This window comes from Gracilinanus agilis, chromosome 2, assembly GCF_016433145.1.
Source record: "Gracilinanus agilis isolate LMUSP501 chromosome 2, AgileGrace, whole genome shotgun sequence".
NCBI lineage: Eukaryota > Metazoa > Chordata > Mammalia > Didelphimorphia > Didelphidae > Gracilinanus > Gracilinanus agilis.
The window spans coordinates 189,974,744-189,988,109 of record NC_058131.1 but is presented as its reverse complement, the minus strand read 5'-3'; the positions used below and the strand labels follow the sequence as shown (position 1 = coordinate 189,988,109).

Here is a 13,366-nt window from a genome sequence, read left to right as displayed (position 1 = left end):
GCATTTTCCAATCTAGCTATGCCCACATGTTGTTAAGTTTCTCTTTTCAGTAGAAGACATTTCCAAAGTATTAATACTCCCCCACTGTGCAAATGTCCAAAATATTGCTTCCATCAATGTGTCTAAATTTACTGCTCATCCAACAGAGTACAGAATTAAATTGCAATCTGAAACATGGTAGGGGCCAAGAACAAATTCTTTTGATTTTTTAAAATTAATCCTGTCAACTAACCAGCAAAGGTATGGAGCCCCACAATGAAATAGCCAAGAAAGTATTCAATATATTCCACTTACTTGTGTAGGTTAGCTGAAATCCTTGGTCAGTGTTTGAACCATTGGTATTGAATTCCATCCACAAGTGGTTGGATGTGCTATTGAGGATCAATCCCATCAGTTCATTTTTAGAGAAGGGTCCCAGTGGGCGTGAGGCACTATTTTTTCCATCAAAAACCTAATAAAAAAATTATAGCTTGTGATTTTCTTTCCCTTGGCTTTTATGCTTGTTTGATCAACTTATGATAAGAAATTTGAATTTTCTTCAAAGCAAACACTTTTCAATTTCCATTAAATTACAATGAGGAATTATTCAGGAAATGGTGTGAAATATACTATTTCAACAGAAAAAAAAATGAGACTAAACAAAGAGGGTTATGTCACAGAAAGAGCAGGAGAAGACAACTAACAATATACATGCATACACACATGTGCACATAGATATATAAAGAAATAGCTAGTTTAAAATTTATAAAGTTCTTAATTTAAATTATCTTCATTATTTCATTGGTATCTGTGCAAGTAAAAAGAACGTCAGGAAGAACTCATCACATTGGGAAAGCTCCTTGTAGTGAATTTATTAGGGGACATGATTAATAGGATCAGGCAATATCCAGGATATTTAGGTAAGTTATGATTTGCATTGTTGGAGGCGGGACCCATGTCAATAAAACGTATTGTAGGTTTGGAGTCATCAAAGAACTTTTTGGGTAATGTTATAGATTTGCTATTAAATGGAAAAGCAAACATACTCTCAACAGTCTAAGAAAGGACGTCATTTGCATCCACAATGTTTTTGGTTTATGTATACCTGAGTGGAATAAAAGTAAGGAATCATTATTTTTCTAGTATCTACAATAAAAAAATTCTATCAAAGCTGTGTACTTAAATGAAAAGGACATTGGAATGAAGCATACCACTTTTCCCTTTATTTCCTTCATGAATTTTTCTCTGATGTAAGCATTATGTGTCTTCTTTTGCAACATGCTGTGCCATTTAAAATTATTGTAAGCCCTGGAAGACTAGTCTCCAAGGGCTCCCTGCTACAACTTCTCCAGACACCTCCCACTTCCTTTGTGGGAAGTGTCAGAGAAAGTATAAAAGAGAAAGTTTGGTGCCTTTTTAGGCTCTGCTCTCTGCTCTCTCTGGAGCCTGGAGGCTGGTTGACACTATCTACCTTGATCTCTCTCTCAGCTCCTTTTTCCCTTTCTCTCTACCTCCTGGTTTTTCCTAGACCTTTCCCTTTCTAATTTAAATAAAACCTAGGAATTCTAAACCCTAAAGTTTCTCTCTGATTTTTTATTTCATCCTGGAAGAGATCTGGTTAATTTTCCCCTGCCAGGGCTGGGGAAAACTACCTTCCTTTTCCTTCCTCTACCTTTCTCTTTCCATCCTTCCATTCTATCCTTCCTCTTACCTTCCTCACTTTCCACTCACAATGCTAAACATGATAATATATATTCTATGATAGCACATATATAACCTATACCATATTACCTTCTATCTTGGGGAAGGAGGAGAGGAGATGGAGAGGAAAAAAAAACATGGATCACAAATTATCAGAAAACAATTATTAAAAGTTTATTGATGTGTAATCTGAAAAAAAATAAATCAAAGAAAAAGACATTGGATGGGGAATTAAAAAAAAAACTTGTTTTAAAACCCATTTCTAGTGTGAATTTTAGTTTTGCAACTTGCAAGTTCTATGTCCTTGCACGAATGTCTAAGCTTCAGTGTCCTCATCTATAAAATAAAGTGATAATTACATTACCTCTAAAGATTTTTCTAGTTCTATTTCCTGTGGTTGATTTTCTTGTGAGTTTTTTTCTCATTTTATAATTTTTTCACCTGCAATTCCCTCCTCCAATTCAAACTTCTGCATCTTTCTCCTCACATTCTCATGGAAAAGAAAGATGGAGAAAGCTTGTAACAATTCAGTCATGGGTTTGTTCTCTGAAAACACCATTGAGGGACAGGAAAAACAACAACAAAAAAAAAACAAAAGCAAACTCTGCTTTGTTCCTTCTGTCTGAATGTTTTCAAAGAGGATTGAGTACTGAAACTGGCCTGTCATATTTTCCAGATTCTGAACCTAAAATAACTTGCTCTCTAAATCAGTCATAATAAAAGAAACAGAGCACTGTGTACCAGATTAAGGAGAGGTGAACTTTTTGCTCTAAAATAATTCTACTCAACTTTATGTTTTGAAGAAAGCCTCTAGAAAAAGATGAATATAGGTCAAAATAAACAATATTTGTTATTTTTCTTCTAAAATGTTTCAGCTAAATAAAGAGAAGATGCTTTTGACTATGTGTATTGTGATTGTTCTGTGGTAGTGAAATTAGTATTGATTTGGATTTTTCCAAATTTAAATTTGTTTTCATCCTGAGTAAAATGTTAGACTATGATGTTCATAAATAGTGCCCTATGTAATCTGTGTATCTATTACAAGGTTTAAATTAGCCAGACATACAAACTTCTTCCAATGTCATTTATTTTATTTTTGCTAGAGTGTTCTATATACCATTGATTCATGATGAAACTACTTATAAAACTGGCATTCTCTTTTTGGGTGTCTAACTGTATTCTTTGTGACTGGCTCATTGTGCTGAAGAATCATTGTGGTTATTGTTCAACTAGATAGATGGAGGTCATGAAAAGAGACAGACCTGACAAAAACAAGGCCAAAGAAAATGGCTCTGTGCAAGGACAATGTTTTCTTTTTTCCTAAAAGGAAACTGACATAATTATGCCAGTTGATATGTGGGCCAAGTTTTTAGATATAATGGAAGTCTATAAAGTGACCTAAAATTAATGATTCAGGATCAAGAACTTTTGGAGTAGATTTATTATGAGGGAAATAAAGTGTGGACATCATATTCAAATTGTTTCTGAAGAGTCCATAACACTTTATCTATAGTGTCATTGCATTCTACTTTTTCTATCCTAACCAAATATTCAAACAATGATAATAATGATAATTATGATAAGGAGAAAGAGGAGGAAGACTGAGAAAAGAGAGGCAGTTTGTTGTACTTCGTAGAAGACTTGGCTTGAAGTCAGGAAGACTTTGGTTCAAATCCTGCCCTTGTGCTTCTGACATATATGGTGTCAGATTTATTATAGGACACAATATCAGCAGTCCAGAAAACTTTCTAAAAATCCAGGTGAGTTATTCATCTGCAATTTTCTCTCTCTCATCATAGAAAAACAAACAAACAATAACAACTCAAAAAAGGTCAGCTAATTGGCTAGGTGGATCAAGAGCCAGGCCTGGAGATGGGATATCCAGGGTTCAAATCTTGCCTCAGACACTTCCTAGCTGTGTGACTTTGGGCAAATTACTTAATTCCCATTGTTTAGCTCTTACTGCTCTTATGCCTTAGAACCTATACACATTATTGAGTATAAGATGGAAGGTAAGGGTTAAAAAAAGCCCCAAATAAAGACAAAAAAAAAGAATAGAGGAAGAAGGGGAGAAAGAGGTGGAAAGGATGAAGATGAAGCAAAATGGGAAGTCAAATAAGTCAAATTAATATGCATTTATTAAGTGATTTCTATGTATCTGGCATTCCAGCTGCCTATGATGAATAGTTATAAGTTTGGAAAATTTGGGGGACAACTAAGTTAGGGGGCAATAATTTAAAACTTTTATACTTCATTGGAAATATGTGATAATTTATAAACACATATTTAAATTCAATGAACAAAATACTAATTTTCTCTAATTAACTGAGAAACTCATATCTTTAGAAAAGATGACACTCTGGACCTCTAGTTCAGCCCAGCAAAAAAATCCACAATACACAAAAAGAAAAATGAAACTTTGAAACTCAGATCCTGATAATATTAGTGCCAACCTCCCTCAGGCATCTGGACAGGGCTGTAATACCCTGCATTGCATTTCTCTGCTAGAACTATCAAGTATCTTTGTTGCCAGAATATGTCTCTTTACATCTTGGCAATATTAAGTAATTTTTTTGCCCACAATTGGCAAAGAAGAAACAGGTTATCTATCGATTTGCCTTTCATTGACAAGGAGCCACAGGAGAAGAGAAAACTTCTCTGGAGCTAGGAACCAAAATGTGTGGCACTCTATTGAAAGACTGTTACAATTAAAGTGCATGTGGCTTTTCTCAGCAAGAAAGGATTGTGTGTTTTTTTTTTTTCTGAATGAGCAAAATCATGTCAAAGTCCCCAGGAGATTTTTCTGGGTCCAGGATGCCTTTCCTGTTTTTTTTTTTTTTTTGCTTTGAATTTCCCTCCACATCTAGATTATTTCCCCCCCTTCTTTCCCCTTCCCTCTCCATCTAAAAATATAATTCATACTTCATTCTCCATAAACATTCTTCCCTCTCTTTCCCCCAAGAATAAAACTCAGAAATTCATTTGACAGCTCATAGTTTATTTGTGTCTATTTTATTTCATTCAGTTTCAGTACATAAGGATTAGTGTTTGTGTGCATGAGATGACACTGAGTCAAATCCCTTTCGGTACTTCTTGCTACTCACCAAGAGCTGGTAAAAACTGGCCATTATTACTAGCAATATGTTTTCATAGTTTATTCTAATTAGATTCTGAAAGCCTGAAGCTGCCCGGAGCAACCTAGATCTAAGTCATGAAAGAGAAAAAAAGTTTCCCCATGGGTTCCCTGGGCATCTTGAACATGCCATGAGTCATTCTACCTCTATTATGAAGTTGATAACAATTCCTGAAGAAATGGCCAGAGACATTCATCCTTATTCCCCAAGTCCTTCACAACTTGCAGACTGGTCCAGGTTCTCAATCTATATAAACTTACTATGGTAACATGGCATAATTTTGGGGTGATCACAGCCTGTGCCAAAGGTAGTGCTATGAATCAATACATAAAGTCATCAGGTAGTGATTAGGTGCTAGCAGTCAAGGGTTGTTCATACCCATGTCCTAATTAGCCCAGCTGTCAATCCAGATAAGTGACCATATACATGTACAGGCTGACCTGCCCTAAGTAGCTCAGTTCTGTCCTCAGGCACCAGTGTAATATAGGAATTAATCAAGAGTTAGAAAGGACCACAGAGGCAAAGCTTCCAATTTAGAGATGAGGAACATGAGGCCAAGGGAAATGAAATGGTTTCCATGAAGTCACAGAGGCAGTAAGCATCAGAGGTAAGACTGGAAGAAGGAATTCAATCTAAAGATTGAAATATCACATCGTGTTTATCCAGCCTCTTCTTAGGCTTACAAGTTGCTTCCTATTTTGTGAAGTGGTCTCATGCCATTTTTAGACAACTGATTTATAGAAGCTTTTCTTTTATGTGGAGCCAAAATGTATCATTCTCCAGTCATTTCAGTTGTGTCAGATTCTTCATGACTCCATTTGGGTTTTTCTTGGCAAAAATACTGGAATGGGCTGTCATTTTCTTCTCCAGTTCATTTTATAGATGAAGAAACTGAATCAAACACTAAGGGCTAACTGACTTACCCAGGGTCACAAAACTAGTAACTGTCTGAGGCACGATTTGAGCTGAGGAAGAGGAGTCTTCTTGACTCCAGGTTCAGCACTCTTATCCACTGTGCCACTTAGCTACCTAAAGTAGTCCTAATACTGCCTTCTGAAGCAATTCAGAACAAATATAATTTTTTCCTACATGGCGTCACTTTAAATATATCAAGACAGTAATTGTGTCCTTCTCTTGGAATCTTTTTCTTGAATTAAAATCCTTAATTTTAGGGACTATTTCCTGAATGATGTTGTTTCCAGATAGCTCTGTGTCTGAATCACCCTTATCTAGAAGCTCTTGGTAACAACCTTTACCAATGTGTAGATTATCTTGATAACTTTTGAAATGCTTGAGGTGCCCTACTGTGTGGGTGATGAGAATATGTAAGGTTGACTCTATCTGGGATTCAGTGTGATTTGGAGAAACCTGAAGAAATGGTCTTTGAAAGTCACAACTTGGATAAAGTAACCATGGAAACTAGTTCTTTTAGTCCTAGAACACTAGAATGAATTCTTTACCCATCTGCCACTGGCTCATTCTATAAAAACTATTATGTTCTTTCTAAGAGATGAGATAACCAAAGTGCTTTCTGAAGTCCAAGACTTGTTATCTCTGATCCCAGACTCTTTATCATGGATTAAGTTATTTTTGAACTACTTAACTACTATCACTTGCCCTCAATTATGGGATACCTTGCCCTAAGACTAAATGGGTCATTGTATTGCAGAAACCTTGAGACTGAGTTACTTCATACTGTTATCTTGCTGTTCTATGTTAAATATATGTACCAGAGATGTTTTTGTTTTCCCTTGCACTTGAAAATCCATCACCCTGTTCCTAGGAACTGTATACCCCTATGATCCCAGATTCCTCTTTGAATCGGCCACTTTCCTACCTTCCTTCACAAAGAATTATAAATATAGCTACTTGCCAGCTAAATTTTATGCCTTTTGGTATACGCCAATTTGCTCCATGTATATCCTTACTTAAGAAAGATTATCTTGATCTTAAAAGGATTATCTCTCATTTATCTTCTGTTCAGGAAAAATGTGATAGAAGTCTCTCAGGAAAGCCTGTGCTTCTTACAGTGCCTGGGCTCTCCTTTGGAGCAATAGAGAGACCAAAGTTCTGTAGAGTCTCTGCCTCATTTTAGACTTAGTTTTGCTGTTGTATGCTATAGACCAGGGGTTGGCAACGTATGGCTCTCGAGCCATATCTGGCTCCTCCTCCCGACCAGCCAGTCCTGGCAGAGCCCCAGTATGTGTTCCAGGGGGCCCTTCAGCCCCCACCCCATATTCCAGCACCTTCCACCTCCAACCTCCTCCTTCTGCAGGTGTTTATGGTTCTCATGGCCAAAAAAGTTGCCAATGGTTGCTATAGACCATGGACTTTTCCATTTTACTTGTACCTGACACCTTACATATTTGTCATCTTGCCCAACAGAATCTGATTTCTTTTTGTTGCCTCATGATTTTCACATAATGAACCCTTAACTCATTCATTCCTTCATTTGTGGATTTATTCATTCATTCGTGGGTGTGCATTTGTATGAGAGCCTTTACAAAGTTCCTGAGGTGCTAAGATGAAATTCCCTTGGCTCTTTCAGAGGTGAAAGGATGAGAGGAGGAAAGGGATATATCAGAGCAGATTGAACAAATTTTTGAAGATGAATGAAAAAGGAAAAATGGTGCCCCTCTGTAGACCTTTTTCCTTCTGGCTGAATTAGGGAGTCAGGTACTTTTGACCAATGGGGAAATTTCCCCTTAAATTTGTGTGATATGATTAGAACAAAGAACTAACTAAAGGGTGGGAATCTTAAAGAATAGGAGCTAAGGATGTAGGTGCAATGGCTTGGGAGCCATAATCACAATGGTGATTTCAAAGTAGAGTTAAAAAGTTAAAGTGCATCTAGCATAGTGCAGACTCAGGGGAGATCAGCCTATAGCTCTGAATCCGTAAATTATATCCAAGGATTTGATATTCATCTACTGAGATGTTTTACTTTTTTTTTTTTTTAAATTTTAAACCCTTAACTTCTGTGTATTGACTTATAGGTGGAAGAGTGGTAAGGGTAGGCAATGCGGGTCAAGTGACTTGCCCAGGGTCACACAGCTGGGAAGTGTCTGAGGCCAGATCTGAACCTAGGACCTCCGGTCTCTAGGCCTGGCTCTCAATCCACTGAACTACCCAGCTGCCCCCATGTTTTACTTTTTTGAAGAAAGTCCTAGGTGAATAGTTTGAAGGTCAACATGGGAGCAAGAGGGATGACCTGAAGTTTCTTAATTTCCTTCTGTAAGGAAACTGCTGCATGGTCTGTCAAAGATTACATTGTATATAAGGTGCTTGATACTTTCTTACTTTATTATATACCATATTCTTTTATTTCTAATATGCTGAGTAGAGTCTTATAGTATATTTTCTGAATAAATTAATGAAGTACAAAAACAACCAAAATTTCATTTGCAACAGACTTTATTGAACTATTAGAATATTGTATGAGCTAAATAGAGGTAGAAAATTGTTAGCATTTCCAAAATAAAATAATTATATAAATTGTCTAGATATATTGATTTATAGACAGCTTTATAAAAGCTTTGCTTTTTTTTTTTCTGTGCATAGGGACATTCATTGAACATCAACACCTAAAACTATGTGCAGTCACCTATGAAAATGTCTTTTTTTTATTCCTCCCTAATAATTATTCATCTTTTGTTCTTGGCACCTAAAATCACTTACCTGACTCTGACATTCAGTTAGTGTTCACTTAAAATTTTGCCTTGAATTCTTATTGATTTCCAAATTTGAGGTTATTAAAGAATTAAGAGAATAGATGCTTATCCAAGAATTCAGAAAAAAGATACTTAGCATGAGTCTTTCAATTCCAGGATAGTTGGAACAATGATGTTTAGGGCATGAAAATAACTTCTTAATTACAACCCTTAAAATTGCCAGCATGAGATTTGGAAAGAATAATTCTGAATGTTGTTGGAATAAATTTGTCTTTCAAAATTGTGAAATGGAACAAGAAAAGTTGTTAAGTATAGCACTAGCAGGAAGGATTATGTTTTAGTTCATGAATAGCTATTGACTTCTAATGGGATCAAGAATTCCTCTGGTAAATCCCATTATAAATCATTTAGAAAAGGACAGTTAACATGAACATTATTGATTCTTTTTTTTAAAGTAAATTGTCATTAATGTTGATGTTTTGTTTAAGCTTACAATTCCTCAAACTTAAATTCTCTAACCTCATTAGAGTAGAGATACTTTAAAAAACCTCATTCATTCTTTCAAAATATTCTTTTAAATATTTATTATTTATAATGTACCATAGAGACAACAAAATATATGATACAATGATCTCCTTAAAAACTTTGCTATTTAGTGTGGGAGTAAATTAATCTACAAAGAAAAATATAATAAAAATTAGAAATACAATGAAAACATATGAAAATTATGAAGCATTTTGAGATCAAATGAGGGAGATGGCACTTCCAGCTAATGGAATCATAGGAAGATTTCACAGATGCTTATTCTGAATCTTAGAGATAAAGTGGTTATGAAATGGAAAAAAATGATGAGGATGGGGAGGAGAGGGTGAAGGATATTGTAAGGAAAAGGGAACAATCTGTCCAAGGAAATGGGAAAAGCATGGGTGTATTTGAAGGATGCTTAATCAACCATTTGTTTGAAGCCTAAATATGCAAATTTGAGAGGAAGTAGGGTTTATCAGGCTGGAAAGCAAGGAAAGAATCATAGAAAGATAGAGTAAGGTGAGAAAATGTACAAAGTTGGGTTACTTCTGACAGAAATGGAGCTTTTAGAGAATGCTCATTTAAATTGTCAAGACTGAGTGGATATAAGAATAGACAGAAACCATATAGGAAAGGAAAGAAGAAATATGTAGCATCCTTTTAAGAGTCAAAGTCCTATTTTATCAAGAATTTAATCAGAAGTGGTTTAAGATACTAAGATTTTCTTTTGTATAAACCTTTTGAAAGGAAATTCAATGATTAAAAAAAAAAGAATTAGTTACTATTAAATATTTAAAGATAGAAGACAAAGAACTTTGAATTAAATTCCCACTTACCTTAAGCACATCTCCTTCATGGAGTTGAAAGCTTCGGGCTCTAAGATGAATTCCCTTTCCAGCTTCAGTTTCAATTTTATAGATGCACTCATGGTTGTTGTCATAGTTAGAAGGAAAATTTGGAGACAGTAACGTGCCTTCATTTCCAGTAACACTTGCTCCACATTCAGCTAAAGAAAATGGGACATTAAAAACGAATTCAAAAGAAGAATTAGCCATTGTGATACGTAATAAAATAACTATTACCAATTTATGGTCACCCTCTGCTGTATCACTGCATATCTAAAATAATAAACCCATTACTTCTCTATGGATTATCAAAGCCCTGGTGACTGCAACACTAGGTTAATGTTATTGTAAGCTCTGATAATCATCTAGATTCTTACAATTTCCAAACTTTCGTCTCTTTTTTCTCCTTCCTTTCCCTGATTCCTAGGAGGCATGGTGTAAAGAAAAGACAATTGCATCAGGAAATATCAGATCTGAGTTCCAGACTTGGTTTTGAAATTGACCTTGTGTGAACCTTCAGTAAGTTACTTAAGGACTTTTGTCTTAGTTTCCTCTTCTCTAAAATGTGGGATTTGAGCTAAATGTTTAAAAGTCTCCTAAAAAGAAAAGATTTTTCATATTTTTTGTCATGTTCTGAACCTAACTTCAGATATATTACTTGCTCTCTGACTATAAAATATTGTATCAGAGCATTTCTTTACATTATATTTTAAAGACTGAATGTTAATAAATTCTGTGTTCTCTTCATTCTCACAGAGTAGGAAAAAGAAATGTCTAAATAGCTCTGAGGGTATATTGAATAGTCTTTAGTTAAAGAGGAAATGAAAATAGCTTTAAAATTTCATTTGTAACCTTAGTTAAGTCAATCTCCTTTTAGACCTTAGTTTTTCCATTTATAAATAGGGGAGGTTAGGTGAGATGGTCCCATATTTGCTCTATATTTCTCCAATTATATTTGCAGTTATTTTTTTTAAATAGAAAATAGAATGTTCAAAGGGATCTCAAGGGTTATGTATCTCATTCCATACCTGATTGAGTGTTTTTGTTTCAGTTATCTTTTAAGTATAATAATTCCCTTTTATGTAATAGAAAGAATATTGGATTTGGTGTTAGAAAATCTGAAATTGAATTCCAGTTCGTTTATGCTTTAGTGAGTGAAATAACCTCTTTGGGCCTTAGTTTCCTTACCTGTAAAATGAATAGGTTGGACAAGATGAACTCCCATGTTTCTTCTACCTCTAATCAATGTGATATTTCACATTCTTCTCAGTGCCCCACCACCCCATAACCATTTATTTCTTGATAAAAGATAGAAGTTGAAGTTTTGCTCAAAATAATATCAGGAAGAGTCAGGAATCAGGAATTGTGAAAATGGAGGAAAGTTATCCTAAGAAATGATGCATTATTTCATCATTTTAAAAATGGAAAATGTGAGACTCAAAGAAGGAAAGTTTCATTTTTGTTTTGCCCAGAATGCCTTGTTCAAACATAATGTATATACAGACATTCTCATATACATTTATATTTATACAAACTATCTACATATATGTGCATATATGTATGTATATGCATATGTGCAAAAATCTATACATGCATGTATGTGAATAAGTGATTCAGACTTGAATTAGTTTAGGAAATATCAAGAGAAGAAAATATACTCTGACAATTTCTACAATTTACAATCTTAGAGAGCTATTTGAGTCATGAAAAGGTTAATTGACTTGCCCAACATCACAAAACCACTATGAATCTAAATGAGGGCTTGAATCAAGGACTTCTTGACACTGAGGTGGACTCTCTCTCCACTTATTACGTACACATAACAGACCTTTAATAAATGGTTCCTGACTTGAAATTCCTGATTACAGAATAGGGTTACTTGGTAAGACCAATAATTAAGTTAATTTATATTTCTTTTCAGCTAAGTAGCACAATTATGATTATTTTAAATTCTTGAATTTTTATATAATTTCAACTGTTAGTACTCAAAGAAAAAGGATTCATGAGGAAATAATGGTGACTTCCACTATATTTTTACTGCCTAAATATTTTGGATGACTTGATTTGGTTTGTTACTTAGGAATTTGAAACAAAGATGAACTTTATTTAAAACAAAGGTTGTCCAGACCACCCCCTAGGTACATAAAAAACAAATATGGTCCAGTCAGACACCAGGCAGAGTTCAGAGGCTTTGCCAAGAGTGATCATAGTTACAAATGACAGCATCATTCTCACACAGTGTGGCTAGGACTCTAATTACTCACTCAACTAGTCATCTTCAGCTATAAGTACATAAAATAGCAATGGTGTCTGGAACAACATTTTTGAACATAAAGGACAATGATTTGAATTATAATTATTTTATATCATTTTACTAATTTTGTCTTTTTAAAGCATTTTAAAAAATGCATTTGAGCTACATAAGGTTAGAGAAATAAGAAGTTATTTTGCAAAGATAATGCTTTTATCTACCTAGGACAGTGCTGGGCAAACTTTTTAAAGAGGGGGCCAAAGGAAAGGAAATGCTCATCTGTCAGTCTGTTTCTAAGGCAACTCTTTCGAAGTTTCATTGTATTGTATCCTACTCATTGTATTCATCAGACTAGGAATAATGTTGTTGAGTGGGATAGAACATTTCAGGGGCCACATCTGGCCTGCCACAGGCTGTTGTTTGTCCATCACTGACCTAGGAAATGGTACTCAATATATGGACCATATGGCATCTGATTTCTTTTTTTTTTCTTAAGCAATTTTATTCTTTAAAACTTCTAATAAGTTGAAAGCAAAACTTGCTTTTAAAAGTTCTCCACAGTTTATTCCCTTAGGCTGCATACCAAGAAGAAGAATGTAGTTGATTGAAAAAGTTATAGTTAGTTTTTAAATTTAAAGGGAAAAAACTAAAGGAAATCCAGTTAATTTAAATTATTTTAAATTTAAATTGGATTTAAATTGAACATACTTTTGATCTAATAATTAGAAGTTCTATAGATCAGATAAAAAATGATACTTCCATTTATGTCCCCAGAGAGCCAGTTACTGAACATTTCCCAGACCATGCTGATGTATAGGTACTATGTACTGAAGCAGTGACTTTTTCTGCCACACTGAACTTTTGAGGTATAGTGGAAAGAATTCTTTACTGAACCATCTACTAAATTTTGTTTGTTGCTTGTTTGTTTTAGAAGATAAAAGATTACCCTATTTTTGTTCAGTAAGTTATTTTCCCATAACTGTCAATGTTTGTTATAAGGGTCTCTTTGAAATCTATAATGACTAAAATATATATGAAATTAAATTTCATAATTATATTATGGATAATTATCCCCACGAGCTACATACAAATCAAGTCTGTAAAGCAAGTTAAGTCTAACATTAAAAAAAGCATTGATCATCTGTGATGATGGGACAGAGGAGATAAAAAAAGAGAGTTCTCTAAACCCTGAGACATGTCTTGTTTTTATAAGCAACAACTGATCTTCCCTAACATTACTGTGTTACGTGAGGAAAGAGC

General features: G+C 34.6%; 1 protein-coding gene across 1 annotated transcript in view; it reads right to left on the bottom strand.

Moving 5' to 3' along the window:
* CSMD1 (CUB and Sushi multiple domains 1) overlaps positions 1 to 13,366 on the bottom strand; it is a 2,120,031-nt gene that overhangs the window by 528,563 nt on the left and 1,578,102 nt on the right. Inside the window, exons 23-24 of the mRNA XM_044659558.1 lie at positions 9,847 to 10,016; positions 295 to 451 (exon numbers count right to left, since the gene is read on the bottom strand). Of these exons, the coding sequence (XP_044515493.1) occupies positions 295 to 451; positions 9,847 to 10,016 (327 nt within the window). The remainder of the gene's footprint in view (positions 1 to 294; positions 452 to 9,846; positions 10,017 to 13,366) is intronic.